The 13,695-nt window shown below is 38.2% G+C and overlaps 1 protein-coding gene across 1 annotated transcript in view; it reads right to left on the bottom strand.

The window, feature by feature from the left end:
• Positions 1-13,695, bottom strand: part of tg (thyroglobulin) — a 109,234-nt gene that overhangs the window by 23,290 nt on the left and 72,249 nt on the right. Inside the window, exons 42-43 of the mRNA XM_041242650.1 lie at positions 4,574-4,738; positions 2,350-2,517 (exon numbers count right to left, since the gene is read on the bottom strand). Coding sequence (XP_041098584.1) covers positions 2,350-2,517; positions 4,574-4,738 — 333 coding nt within the window. The remainder of the gene's footprint in view (positions 1-2,349; positions 2,518-4,573; positions 4,739-13,695) is intronic.

Here is a 13,695-nt window from a genome sequence, read left to right as displayed (position 1 = left end):
AAACTATAAAAATAAGATGCAAAAGACATTCCAAGTTTTAAGTTACAAGAAAATGTGGCTGTTTGTTGTTTTATTGCTGTTTTATTACAATACGAATTAAGGTTTTGGGTTATGGTTCTGAACTCCGTTATGGGTAAAATGACTGCTTTTCATTAGCTTTTGGTTAGTGTCCAAAGTAATTTTATAAAAAAAAATATAAAGTTCAGCAACAAATCTGTGTACAGCTTGTGAATTGCAAATCAAATTGTCTAGTTTAGCAGCCACAGGCGATCAGTACAAAACGGTCTATCCATTAAAAAATAAAAGGGTGGTAACTAATAAACAAATATGAAATCCTGCAGTTCAAATGTGCCAGGTTTAAAGCACAGAAAAATCCTTTATTTTACTTTGCTGACATTAAGCCTCCCATACTTCCCAGGGCTGAAGTCAAAATGGTATGCCCTAGATCTGCCTTTGCACTTGTTTAACAGCACAACTGTTACGTGTACACGATCCTTCCAGTCACTGAAACTCAATACAATTCAACAGGGAAAGATTACTGTTTCTGAACATTTCCTAATAAAGGATACCACAAAACTCAAGCGACACGACCTCTGGATCAATGCCTTCCACTGTTGGAAAATCTTCCAACTTTCTGAATCGCACAATTTGAGCAGCTCCATGCATAAAATAAAGACCCCTTTTATTGTGGGTCACAACTGTTAACTCAGCATCAGACACACACAGCACTATGTGAGCATTGTTAAGCAATGCAGCCACAAACCTAAAACAAGGCTGGTGATGATTGGGCAAGTTATCCTTTACTTGTCTATTGCTTAAAGTGAGTTGTGAGTGTGAGTTGTTGTGGCAGGGCTGGAGCCCTGCACATGAAGACAGTTTTTGGTGTAAATGTATATTGTAAATAGTGTGTTTTTAATGTTTTGTTTTGTTTTTTTAATTAAATCTGACACTAGGGCTACCATTGCTAGTACTCTAGTGTCAGCACCTGTGTTTTATTAAATCTGCGTGCCTAACAGAGTGTCAACACCAATGCTCTGTGTCTGCCTCAGTATTATTCAGTGACGATCAACACACATAACATGTCCCCCTGTTGACTGTTTTTGCAAGCATTTTAATAACCAATATGGTTGAAAATGCTTGAGTTCTAGTTCAATTCTTAAAACACACACACACACACACACACACACACACACACACACACACACACACACACACACACACACACACACACTTTGGAAACATAGCTGTGCATTTAGATTTAGAACGTATTTAATATTTTCTTATTTTTTCCAAATACCTGCAATTCCATTCGCCATGAAGGATTTAATAGCCTGTTTACCCTCTTATCGTGACATCTGTGTTTTATTATTCAAGTGCTGGTAATCCACTCTGGCCTCTACTCAAGGTATTTGACTTCTGTGTTGAGAAGATCCCTGCTCTACAGCCACTGTATGTTTAATGCTTAATGGCCTCTTCTTTACTCATCTGTTATCGTTTAAAATGAGATTAACATACATTGGACAGACATTGAGGGCAACTAGAAACTGACCTGGCCTGGCAACCATTGCACTTACTGTTGTAAAGATAATTGTGAACTGTTTTTATACTCTCTTAGGCTCAAATCTGCCACATTGTGTTTTTCACTCCAGACAAAAAGACACATGTACTGACAGCTGTGTCATTATCTTTTATTGGGAACTTCCAGTAGCTAGTGTTAAAAATATACTTGCATTTCATACAGCTGGTAAGTAACTTAAAATTTCAAGCCACCAAAAGGGGATTAAGCAATTGTATAAATATCAAAAGAAAAACAAAATAAGGAATCTGGCCTTTTAAAGAGGGATTTTACAAAAGAAAAAAAAATGTTACCAGGTCAAAAAGTCAAAGCGGGCGTCAGGAAAACCTTACTTGAGTCAAATGTAAATGAAGTTACCTATGCTGATGCATGCATCCCAGAACCATCAGATTTAAAATAAATAAATAAGGACGCAAAAAAACAAACAAACCAAACCATAACAGCCTCACAGTTGCTTCAAATTTAATCAAACATATATAACCCTAAAGGTGAAGTCCCCTATTTGCCACAAATGGGGCTCTTTCCTGTGCCAAAAGGGGACTAAACTTCAAGAAAGAGATACTGATAGTGTAGCTCAAAACACATTGGTTATGCGACCACGAAGAACTTAGATACTGCTGCTGGTTCTAACTACAGACAGTAGGGCATCATAACGAAATGATGCTTGAGTTAGAAATGAATGAAATAAGATAAAGCTCTGAAAATGTTAATACAATAAACTCTTCAGCACTTGAACAGCTGTTTAATATACACATTGAAAACAGACGTTGTACCTTAATATGTTTTGCCCTGCTAATCAGCCCATCTTCTGCTGAGGTTCCAACCATTAGGTCCACCTTGTGGAAGCGGGAGTTCTGGAATGCGGAAGTGGGATGCTCCTGAACAGAAACTCCATCCATCACCGGGCCCCAGGTCTGGAACGGGCCCCTGACTGCCAGCAGCTGAAAACAGAGCATTAGCACAGCATTTTAACATGCAGTCTTGAATGAACAACTCCAGAGTTTGGCATCTCCCTTTGGGAAATACCCAATTCGGATGTATTACTTCCCTTAACTACATGAGTATAAAGCCATACTAAATTGAACTTACAGAACACCTGGGCCTCAGCAGTTAAGAGTTAAATTAGTAGTTAAATCAAGCAATGAATTGACAATGTGAAGGGTGTAGAGTTCTGGGGCCCGTTTCTTTGCGATAAGGTTGCAATGAGGTTGCGAGGACGCAGAGATTGGCGCTGTGTGCGTTTCAAAAAGCACTTTGCAAGTGCCGTCGCTTGCACACACTCTTTTGCGATCTGCGGTGAGTGAAAACACTAACTCGGTAATCCATTTTAAGGCACAGTGACTGATTGGGTAAATACACAGTAGTAGGGTTGCAAAGGAAAGCACATTTTTTAAGAACAAAAAAATTATACAATTATTGAAATGTGTGGGGCAGGTAATAACATTCAGGTGGCTCCTGCAACAAAGCTTCATTATTTGGGGATCTGGCGGGTTTCTTTTAGATATTGTCTAGTGTGAAGGAGGGTGCACTATTTTTGTCACTTGAGTTTGGTCCATTTTATTTATTTGTATCACATTTGTGTTATTTAACTTATTGTACACATTTAATTTAGTTTATATTATTATTATTATTATTATTATTATTATTATTATTATTATTATTATTATTATTAACGTAATAATTGCTGCATGACATTGCCGCCAGCTTAAAGCAATGCAATCTTCCCAATAATGTTATTATCAACTGAATAAATCGGGACTTTTGGTATATGATTATCTTTAATTAATAAACTGTGTTTGTTTTTACAACTTGACCTTGCCTCAGTTACTGTTGGGTCACACGTCATTAAATACATAATTTTGTTTTATAATTATTTAAACTTTAAAAAAAAAAAAGAATACTGTGTGTGGTGGTGGGGTCGATGAGGGGCTTATAAAATACAGAGACAAGTTTATGCTTTAATAGAGAAAACCGTGCAATAAAGAGTACAGTTCCACAGCGAGCTAGTATTATGAGCGCCAGTCACAGGTCTCTAGTGAAAATCTGCGACGTCGCAGCCCAAACACAAATTGCAACCTGCGAGCGGTCTGCAACAGCGATTCCTTGCAAATCGGTTTTATGAAACATTGAACTCCACTTCAGGAGAGTTTTTTCCATAATAAGTCATGCTGGACCTTCAGGATCGTTGAGTCGGAGGAGTAACGAGAGACAGTTTTGGCAATCAAGCTGAGTTTATTCACCAGAATGAAATGTATGCATAGCTCTGTTCTAGTTGCTGTCTTCTGAGTACTTATAGCCAGTATACATACAGGCATAAGTAAAGTATAGCTAGCAACATAGTTGAAGGTTTCAAACAGACTCCGTAAGCTGTAGTAAAGTAAAATAACAAGAGCGCACATCCTCTGTTACTAGTAGTTATCCATCATATTACCATCTCCTTGTGTGATGGTCTGGGACTGGCTATAAGTGGAGGAACTCCCTAGTGGACTGTCTAAGCATATTATAACACATTTCAGTGCAAGGTATAGCAGTTAATTACAAGCCTTATGCCCTTTTTAAAGGGCCTCTTATTATACTTATTTACAGATAGATGTTCATTGGTTTGTGTCTCCTGTCATGTTGAGAATAGCTTGTCGCATAGGTTTAAGAGCAAAGGTCAAATCCTGCAAGTAACACAACAGGAATCTGACCTTCATTTTCGCTTGGTTTTCATTCCTCTTTTTTTTGTTTAGGCTGGAAACACAGAACTATAAGCACAGTGCAGTAACAGACATCTCCCCATACTGTAGCGCTATACCCTGCACTTGCACTGCTGGCCCCCGACAGAAGGAACTGACTGCAGGAAGTGCAATCCTAGCACAGCCAGGATGTGGTAAGTCAGTATTTTTTATCTTCAGTTGTGTTCAAATTCCAACATATAGCTACTCTAGACTACAGACAGCCCCAACACCACCCCCCCAAAAAAGAAAGATGGTGCATCGCGAGGCCTTGCCTTACTTTAGTCTGTGCCTCATTGAGTTGCAGAGCTGGGACATCTCGCAGACAGGCGAGGAGATCTTCAGGGTTAGCAGATGAACAGCTGACTTCACTTGCCAGGGAAGCTGCCAGTTCTTCGGCTCTTTTTTTGCTCATTACTGCGGCTGGGGAGAAGGAAGATCCACCCTAAAAACCAAAGAAGTTAAAAGAAGAATTAAAAAACTATTCAGATCAGAGACATAGAATACTGTGTGGAAATAAAACGCTTGCACCATCTCATGCTTTGCTAGTCGGTTTCAGGTTTAAAAGTAATTTAGTTTTTTAAATTCAGATTGGAGTTTAACTGGAAGAAAATAAACAAATATAAAAAAATAGATAACAGCAGTTAAAGAATCACCAGTCGTGACTTTACAAAAACTTGCTTGCCTCACAGGGATGCCTAATTACTCGATAGTTGATGTTCAGATACAATGTTTCAATTGCAGTGACGTGACTGTACACTCAGCGGGCTGTCATTGCACTTCAACTACTTGACATTGTTTCATTCGGATTAACTGTTGCTTTACTGCATTAAAGACTTTATTTGGATCCCTTTATAATCACAACTAACAACTAACCCAATAACCCCCCCACCCCCACCCCCCCGAGCATCTTGTGCTGACAGAAATACACTGAAGTTTTGTCCCAGATGATTTTCATGGATATCTGATACTGTAAAATAACAGAACATCCACTTCGTCCCTCTTCAAAGATACAGAACTGTGGAAATAACATACTGTACTTATTCAAAAAATCACTCGAATGTTGAGTGTGTTAGCGTCAGTCAGCCTTTGGTCATAAGTACTGTGAGCAAACAAAGAGGTACAAGAAAACAAACTTAAATCCTACAGTATGAAGAAAAACAATATTCAAATTATTCTGTTTTGAATGAACTTTACACACTGGCTTCATGATGCAGACCTAAAGCACTGCATCGGACATGGAAGACAATTTAGTAACAATAATGTGTCAAGGCAGATAACATAAAAACATGCCAGCATTTTCGATGTACTGTAAATGAGCAAACATAAAAAAGCTGACATTCCAGTAATACCAACACAGTATTAACAACTACTGAAATGTACAGTAGAACATCTGATGGAAAGAAAATCCCGATAAGCATCAGAAAGTAGAACATTACATAAGCAAAACTTCCCTGTTTACCTGCCACATCAATCAAATGTGTCACGAGGGTAAATGATCAGATATCATAGCCTGCCAGGCAAGTACATTGCACACGGAAAACAAAACCACACGAACTGATCTACAATCAGGATAACACACAGTTGACTCACAGCACTGTAGAGGGTTTAAATAGTGTGTCATTTCATAAGATTGTAACTGACATTAACTGTCCAACTGACGTTGCTCTGTGGTCATTCACTGACACTTCAGCTAAATCTTCTTTTAAACCACAAGGAAAAAAAGGAACCTCAATTGAGGACTAGAAAAAAATATCGTTATTGATCATTTATTACACATAGTACAATGCAAAGTATGTGTTGTTCATGCAGAGTCATTATCATTCTCAAACAACTTACACAATGTATTTTATTTTAAATGTATTTCAGCAGAGTGTCATATTTATTTAGAAAAATATTGAGCACAAACAGCCAATCAGCTTGTAGATCTAGTGGGCTTCTATTTTGCATAGATGCCCGCTGGAACGTTGATGTGCTTAACTGAATTATATTTTAAAATCAATCCGTGCATAATACTGGTTTTTCCCTTTAACATGCTAATCTGATAACGTAAAAAACTATTTAAAGCTACTAGACAAGCAAAATCATGTCTGTGACAGGCCACAGTAATGAAGGCTCAATTAACAGTTACTGGACAGCAAATCAACAGGGAAGACACGACTGGTCCACAATTCTGTCATCGGCTGGATCCAAACAACACCCTCCCTCAAAACCAGCCAGTCAAACTCCCAACCGTGTTTCAGCACCAGCCAATCCACTCCCTGCCTGCTTGAATGACGCCCCGCCTCCAACAAGAAGTTTCGAGTCAGACTCAATACTACACGGACTATTCAACAATTGTACATGTCCAGATAAATTATAATAAGAAAGAGTAAGACCCCAATACATGAATATGTTAGCAATAATAATAATTGTAATTATAATAATAACATTTGCTCTATGTATATATTGTTTTTCTCATCATGTTAGGGACTATTTTCCTCAGCAGAATGTTACCTGGCGAAATATCAGAAGTTATTTAGGTAAATATAGGTTTTAAAGTTGTTTGTTTTTTTTTTTAAAGAGAAAATAAAGAAATAAATTATCTTCTAATAGCGATAGTGCCCTCTCGATACGGTCTCTGCCACTTGGTTGATGACCTTGGTTTCCATAACTCCAGTCGCGGTCAACTACCACAGGTAGAGCACGCGTCGACAGGCTCTATTGTGTGTGTGTGTGTCTATATATATATATATATATATATATATATATATATATATATATATATAGACACACACACACACACGATAGAGCCTGTCGGACAGCTGCTCTACCGTGGTAGAGATGGACACCGATCAACTGGCGTTATGGAATACCTTTGGTCCAGTAGTTGGGTTTATATATATATATATATATATATATATATATATATATATATATATATATATATATAGAGAGAGAGAGAGAGAGAGAGAGAGAGAGAGAGAGAGAGAGAGAGAGAGAGAGAGAGAGAGAGACACACACACACACATATATATAGATATATATATATATAGAGAGAGAGAGACTCTCACACACACACACACACACACACACACATATATATAATATATACTATAGCTAAACAGATATACTTGTTGATAATAAACTCCTTGATATGTGTCAAGTCATACAGCAGTGTAATCTGCTATAAAAAATGTGTTTCACTTCTGCAATAACTGTTTCAATTTTTATCCTTAAATTTGGTGTTCCTTAAGTAATGTTTTCAGTTACTTAAAATAACAGTTTGGAAAATCTAGAGACATTTCAAGTAATAATTAACAACATGCTATTTCTTTTAAATAATTCCAGACATTTCAAAATGAGATTAGCAGGTATCTTTCACATGACTAGTTTTTATTCCTTCAAGGGTATGAATTACCGCTCAACAAAAAAGGCTTAGGCTCCCCAGTGGCGCATTCAGTAAAGGCACTCCGCCCAGTGTGCAGGATGCGCCCTGTAGCTTGAAGATTGATGGTTCAAATCCAAGCTATTCCACTGCCGACCGTGGACCAGGGGACGGCACACATTTGGCCAAGGTTACGTCGGCTGGGGAGTCTTTCGCTCACTGCACACCAGCGACCCCTGTGGCTGGTGGGGCGCCTACAGGCCTACGCCTCTGTAACCTGAGATGGCTTGCAGAGTGAAAAAAAAGTGGACGGCTGAAGGCACTGGTTTCGGAGGAAGAGAGTGCTAGTTCGGGGGTTGCAGTGGTGAGCCAGGTTGAATAATAAGAAAATTAGAAAATGAATAAAAATAAATAGTAAAAAAAAAACAAATAAGCTTGAAAATAGTCATGTTATAGACAGAAATCAGGCAGCAATGAAGTTCTCATAACTTACATTCCAAGCATGCGCTACATTATTTCACTGTAAAGGAAATGTAGTTTAATCTTTCTAGAGACCTTGCACCATTAAATTATTATTTCTAATCTCTGATCAAGACCCAAAAACATTTCCCCAGTTGGCCATAATTGAGCTTATTCCAAAGCCTAAATGTTCCCTGTGACAGGATGGCGTGTGGTGACGTCAGCCCAGAAGCAGAAACCAAAACACAGGTTACTGCAGGTAGGGTACAAAAGGCGCTTGCACTGTTTATTTTTAAAAAACAAAAAATAAAATGAAAGATTTTACAAAAACACTGCTCACAGAGCAAAATAAAAGTTTTAAATAAAACAAATCACATACACAATAAACAACTAAAAATAAGGTCAGGCTGGGCAGGTGCCTTCACTGTATCGAGAGGGCTCTATCGCTATTAGTTTTTAACTTTGGTTTAGCTTTCATTCCCTCTTTCTGCTCGCTCTTGTTCCTCCTCCGAACTCCCACCCTTTTGCAGCCAAAGCTACAGGTCTTTTATATCATGGCCAAGGGGTCAACCGGTTATTAATTCTCTCATTACCCGTCAGCAATAGTCTGCACAGGTAGTTAATATGCATGACTGCCAGCTAATTCAATAATGACTAGCTGACAGTCACGCACTCACACAAAGGTATTGTAATGTGGATGGAGCTTCCCATCCACGCTGCCAAACAAAACCTACAGCTCTTCACCGTCACATATAATAAAACAACAACAAAACAACGTGGCTACGCCGTCATATAAATACAATAAATAGTAAATAAACAAACACAAAATAACACAGGGGTGGAGGGGGAGACCCCGTTCTAAAAGTAAACAAACAAATAATGTACAGGGCTCCTCACCCTGTGACATTCCCCTAGAAACCAAACAAGACTATACTTTGTGTACACACTATCCAGCATTTACAGAATGGCAGGACATAACCATCCCAGAACCTTATGTTTATAATGTGGATGTGTTCTTGGTTAATAAAAAAAGAATGAAAAAGTGCTAAAGTTGGAAGGTGAGGTGGGTGCAAATACATAATTCCAATTCATAAACTTTAAAAAATGTATAGATTGCATATGTCTCACAAACAGGAGCATTAACAGATTTAACCAAATGCGCAGTACTTTATGACTCACATACTGTAGGGAAGGACTCAGAATTCCAAAGTTTACAAAGTGGACAACCTATGTTACACAGAGGCCCAAAGCTATCAGCTTTAAACATCTACAGTAATCCGGAAATGTTTCCTAATAGGTAGGTCTATCTTTACAGCCAGCTGCACACATTTCACTAAAATATAAACATTTTAGGAACTCAATTTACAATGTCAAATATTCTGTAGTGCTTTACATTGCAAGGCACACATAGCTACATTATAACATTGTGATTATGAGTGACCCCTGCTCTTGCATGGTAACTGCTGTGTAATTACATGGAAATGGCCTTATCTTGGAAGCAGTCCTTTCATGTCAAACAGGCATGATTTATAACTGGTTTTTAAAAGTCACAGAAAAAGGAACTTTAGAGCAAGTCTCATGATGATCCCCTTTCAAAGCACAATGGCAATTTGTGTTTCTGCATACATCAGTACACTTATTTTTTTCACTTCAAAAGAAAACTGTGATGCACAAAAGTCCCTACAGACAAAGTTTGTGAGTATTCTTAGAAAATTATTTGAAATGTAAGCAGTTCAAGTCCAGTGAATAACCTGAGATGGTACAAAGGCAAGCGGTAAACTGCCAAAGGTTAAAAAAAGTTTAGGTTACCAAAAACTGAAAAATAAAGTACATTTCAGAGTTGTACAAAAAGCCCTTTTTCAGGGAACAAGTAATGGGTTAACAACTTACAGCTGTTCTGCAGCAATGGAAGTAAATTAAGCCTTGAAAGTTGATGCTAACAATTCCTACAGGTGTCCCAACTTTTGTTGATTACTTACAAACCCTCTGTCTGTATAAAAGCAGTGTTGGAACAGACTGTGTTACTACATCCTCTTAAGGATTATTTGGACAGTATTGTACTGCAGGAAGTATTATATTGCTAACATAACTGCGAGAAAAAGGCAATTAACAAAGGAAGACAGACAGACCATTATAACCCTTAAAAGTGTAGGTCTTTCCTTTTGAGAAATTGCAAACAAAGCCAAGGTGTCAGTGAGTACAGTTTTCTACACCATCAAAAGGCACTTGGAAACTGGAGAAAACTCTGATAGGAAGAGGTCTGGCAGACCCTAAGCCATAACAGAATCAAAGATCAGAAAAAAGGCGTTTTACAGAGCATTAAAAAAGGACCAAAAAGAAAGTACACAGAAAGAGTATAAGGAACTGCAAATGCAAGTCAAAAAGGAAGTTAGAAAGGCCAAGAGAGAAATAGAAATGAACATTGCTAAGGGGGCTAAAACCAATTCCAAAATGTTTTTCCAATATTACAACAGCAAGAGAACATTCAAAGAGGAGGTTAAATGTTTAAGAGACACAAATGGCAAAATCATAGATGAAGAAAAAAAATAGCAAATCTATTAAATGATTACTTTTCACAAGTTTTTGCAAAGGAAGATACGGACAACATGCCCCACATGTCATCCAGTTCCTATCCAGTTTTAAATAGCATAAGCAAGGCAGAAGTGTTAAAGGGACTAGGAGCTCTTAAAATAAACAAATCGCCTGGGCCGGATGAGATCCTCCCAATAGTACTCAAAGAAATGAAAGAAGTTGTTTACAAACTGCTAACCAAGATCATGCAGCAGTCTCTTGACACAGGGGTGGTACCGACAGACTGGAAAATTGTAAACGTAATACCGATCCACAAAAAGGGAAACAAAACTGAACCAGGTAACTACAGACCAGTAAGCCTGACTTCCATTATATGAAAACTTATGGAAACTATAATAAGATCCAAAATGGAAAATTACCTATATGGTAACAGGGTCCTGGGAGACAGACAACATGGTTTTAGGAAAGGGAGATCGAGTCTAACTAACTTGCTTGATTTTTTTGAGGATGCAACATCGATAATGGATAATTGCAAAGCATATGACATAGTTTATTTAGATTTCCAGAAAGCTTTTGACAAAGTCCCGCACAAAAGATTAATTCTCAAACTGAACGCAGTTGGGATTCAAGGAAACGCATGTACATGGATTAGGGAGTGGTTAACATGTAGAAAACAGAAAGTACTGATTAGAGGAAAAACCTCAGAATGGAGTGTGGTAACAGGGTTTATTAGGTCCTCTGCTATTCCTAATCTACATTAATGATTTAGATTCTGGTATAGTAAGCAAACTTGTTAAATTTGCAGATGACACAAAAATAGGAGGAGTGGCAAACACTGTTCAGCAGCAAAGGTCATTCAAAATGATTTAGACAAGATTCAAAACTGAGCAGACACATGGCAAATGACATTTAATAGAGAAAAGTGTAAGGTACTGCACACAGGAAATAAAAATGTACATTATAAATATCATATGGGAGATACTGAAATTGGAGAAGGAGTCTATGAAAAAGACCTAGGAGTTTTTGTTGACTCAGAAATGTCTTCATCTAGACAATGTGGGGAAGCTATGAAAAAGGCTAACAAGATGCTCGGATACATTGTGAAAAGTGCTGAACTTAAATCAAGGGAAGTAATGTTAAAACTGTACAATGCACTAGTAAGACCTCATCTTGAATATTGTGTTCAGTTCTGGTCACCTCACTATAAAAAAGATATTGCTGCTCTAGAAAGAGTGCAAAGAAGAGCGACCAGAATTATTCCGGGCTTAAAAAGCATGTCATATGCAGACAGGCTAGAAGAATTGAATCTGTTCAGTCTTGAACAAAGAAGACTACGGGTCAACCTAATTCAAGCATTCAAAATTCTAAAAGGTATTGACAATGTCGACCCAAGGGACTTTTTTGACCTGAAAAAAGAAACAAGGACCAGGGGTCACAAATGGAGTTTAGACAAAGGGGCATTCAGAACAGAAAATAGGAGGCACTTTTTTACACAGAGAATTGTGAGGGTCTGGAATCAACTCCCCAGTAATGTTGTTGAAGCTGACACCCTGGGATCCTTCAAGAAGCTGCTTGATGAGATTCTGGGATCAATAAGCTACTAACAACCAAACCAGCAAGATGGGCCAAATGGCTTCCTCTCGTTTGTAAACTTTCTTATGTTCTTATGTTCTAGAAGACACGTTTCTGAGAGTCAACAGCTTGCATGATAGGCGGCTCACAGGACAACAACCTCAAGCACAGCTTAACAGTGGTCAAAGTAAGCAAGTCTCAGTTTCAACTGTGAAGAGAAGACTTCGAGCTGCAGGTTTGACAGGTCGAGTGGCAGTAAGAATGTCATTGCTAAGATGGCAAAATAAGAAAAAGAGGCTTGCCTGGGCCATGAAGCACCACCAGTGGACTACTGAAGACTGGAAGACGGTCTTATGGACCGATGAATCAAAATTTGCAGTCTTCTGTTCATCACGCAGGGTTTTTGTATGCCGTTGAGTAGGCGAAAGGATGGTTCCACGGTGTGTGACACCAACTGTCAAACATGGAGGAGGAAGCGTGATGGTCTGGGGCTCTTCTGCTGGATCCAGAGTCGGCGACTTGCACAGAGTGAGTGGCACCCTGAACCAAAACGGCAACCACAGCATTTTGCAGAGCCAAGCAATACCCTCTGGTATACGCCTAGTTGGTCAGGGGTTCATCCTACAGCAAGATAATGACCCAAAACATACCTCCAGGCTATGTCAGAACTACCTTAGAGTCTACCAGCACAGTCTCCAGACTTAAACCCCATCAAGCTGGTTTGGGATGAACTGGACAGAAAGGTGAAAGCAAAGCAACCTACAAGTGCAACACATTTGTGGGAACTTCTGCAACAGTGTTGGGAAGAACTTTTCGAACAATATTTGATTTCCATTATAGAAAGAATGCCACGAGTGTGTTCGGCTGTTATATCTGCAAAAGGTGGCTACTTTGAGTCAAAAATTTAGATTAAATTTTGTTAAACAAAATGATTCCATGATTTCTTTTTTTTATCTTTAATTTTTTATTTGTTTTATGCTTTAATTTCAGAGTACATTGAGACATTAAACTGCGTAAATTTCAATAAAAACTGGAAAAATGGAGGTGTTCTAAAACTTTTGACTGGTAGTGTATATATATTAGTGCTAAGAGGAACACAGGATTTTCTCGTTTGGATATTCGTTCATAATTTAAATATTTGTTCGGACATTCGTTCGTTTTTCAAAAAGTAATAAAAGCCACTATATTGCTCTAAATGCAGGCAGAGACAGCAGCAGTGGCAGGGGGCGTTGGCGTTGTCCCTGTGTGTGCGCTATTTTACAGCAAGATGTTACAATATGTAACACGTTAAAGCAGAAAAATATCCCAGGAGTAAAGAATAGGTTGTGTAGGCCTTACTTTACCCCACTGGATTAATTACAAAACAAACAATGCCAAATAGCAGTTCAAGTTAAACATTGTTGTGTTTATTCCCAAAATAAATAGTACATAACGTTGACAATGCATTTGATTTATTTTTTACTTTTTTTAAT

Source organism: Polyodon spathula, chromosome 3 (genome assembly GCF_017654505.1).
Source record: "Polyodon spathula isolate WHYD16114869_AA chromosome 3, ASM1765450v1, whole genome shotgun sequence".
Taxonomy (NCBI): Eukaryota; Metazoa; Chordata; class Actinopteri; order Acipenseriformes; family Polyodontidae; genus Polyodon; species Polyodon spathula.
This window is presented reverse-complemented; position numbering and strand designations above follow the sequence as displayed.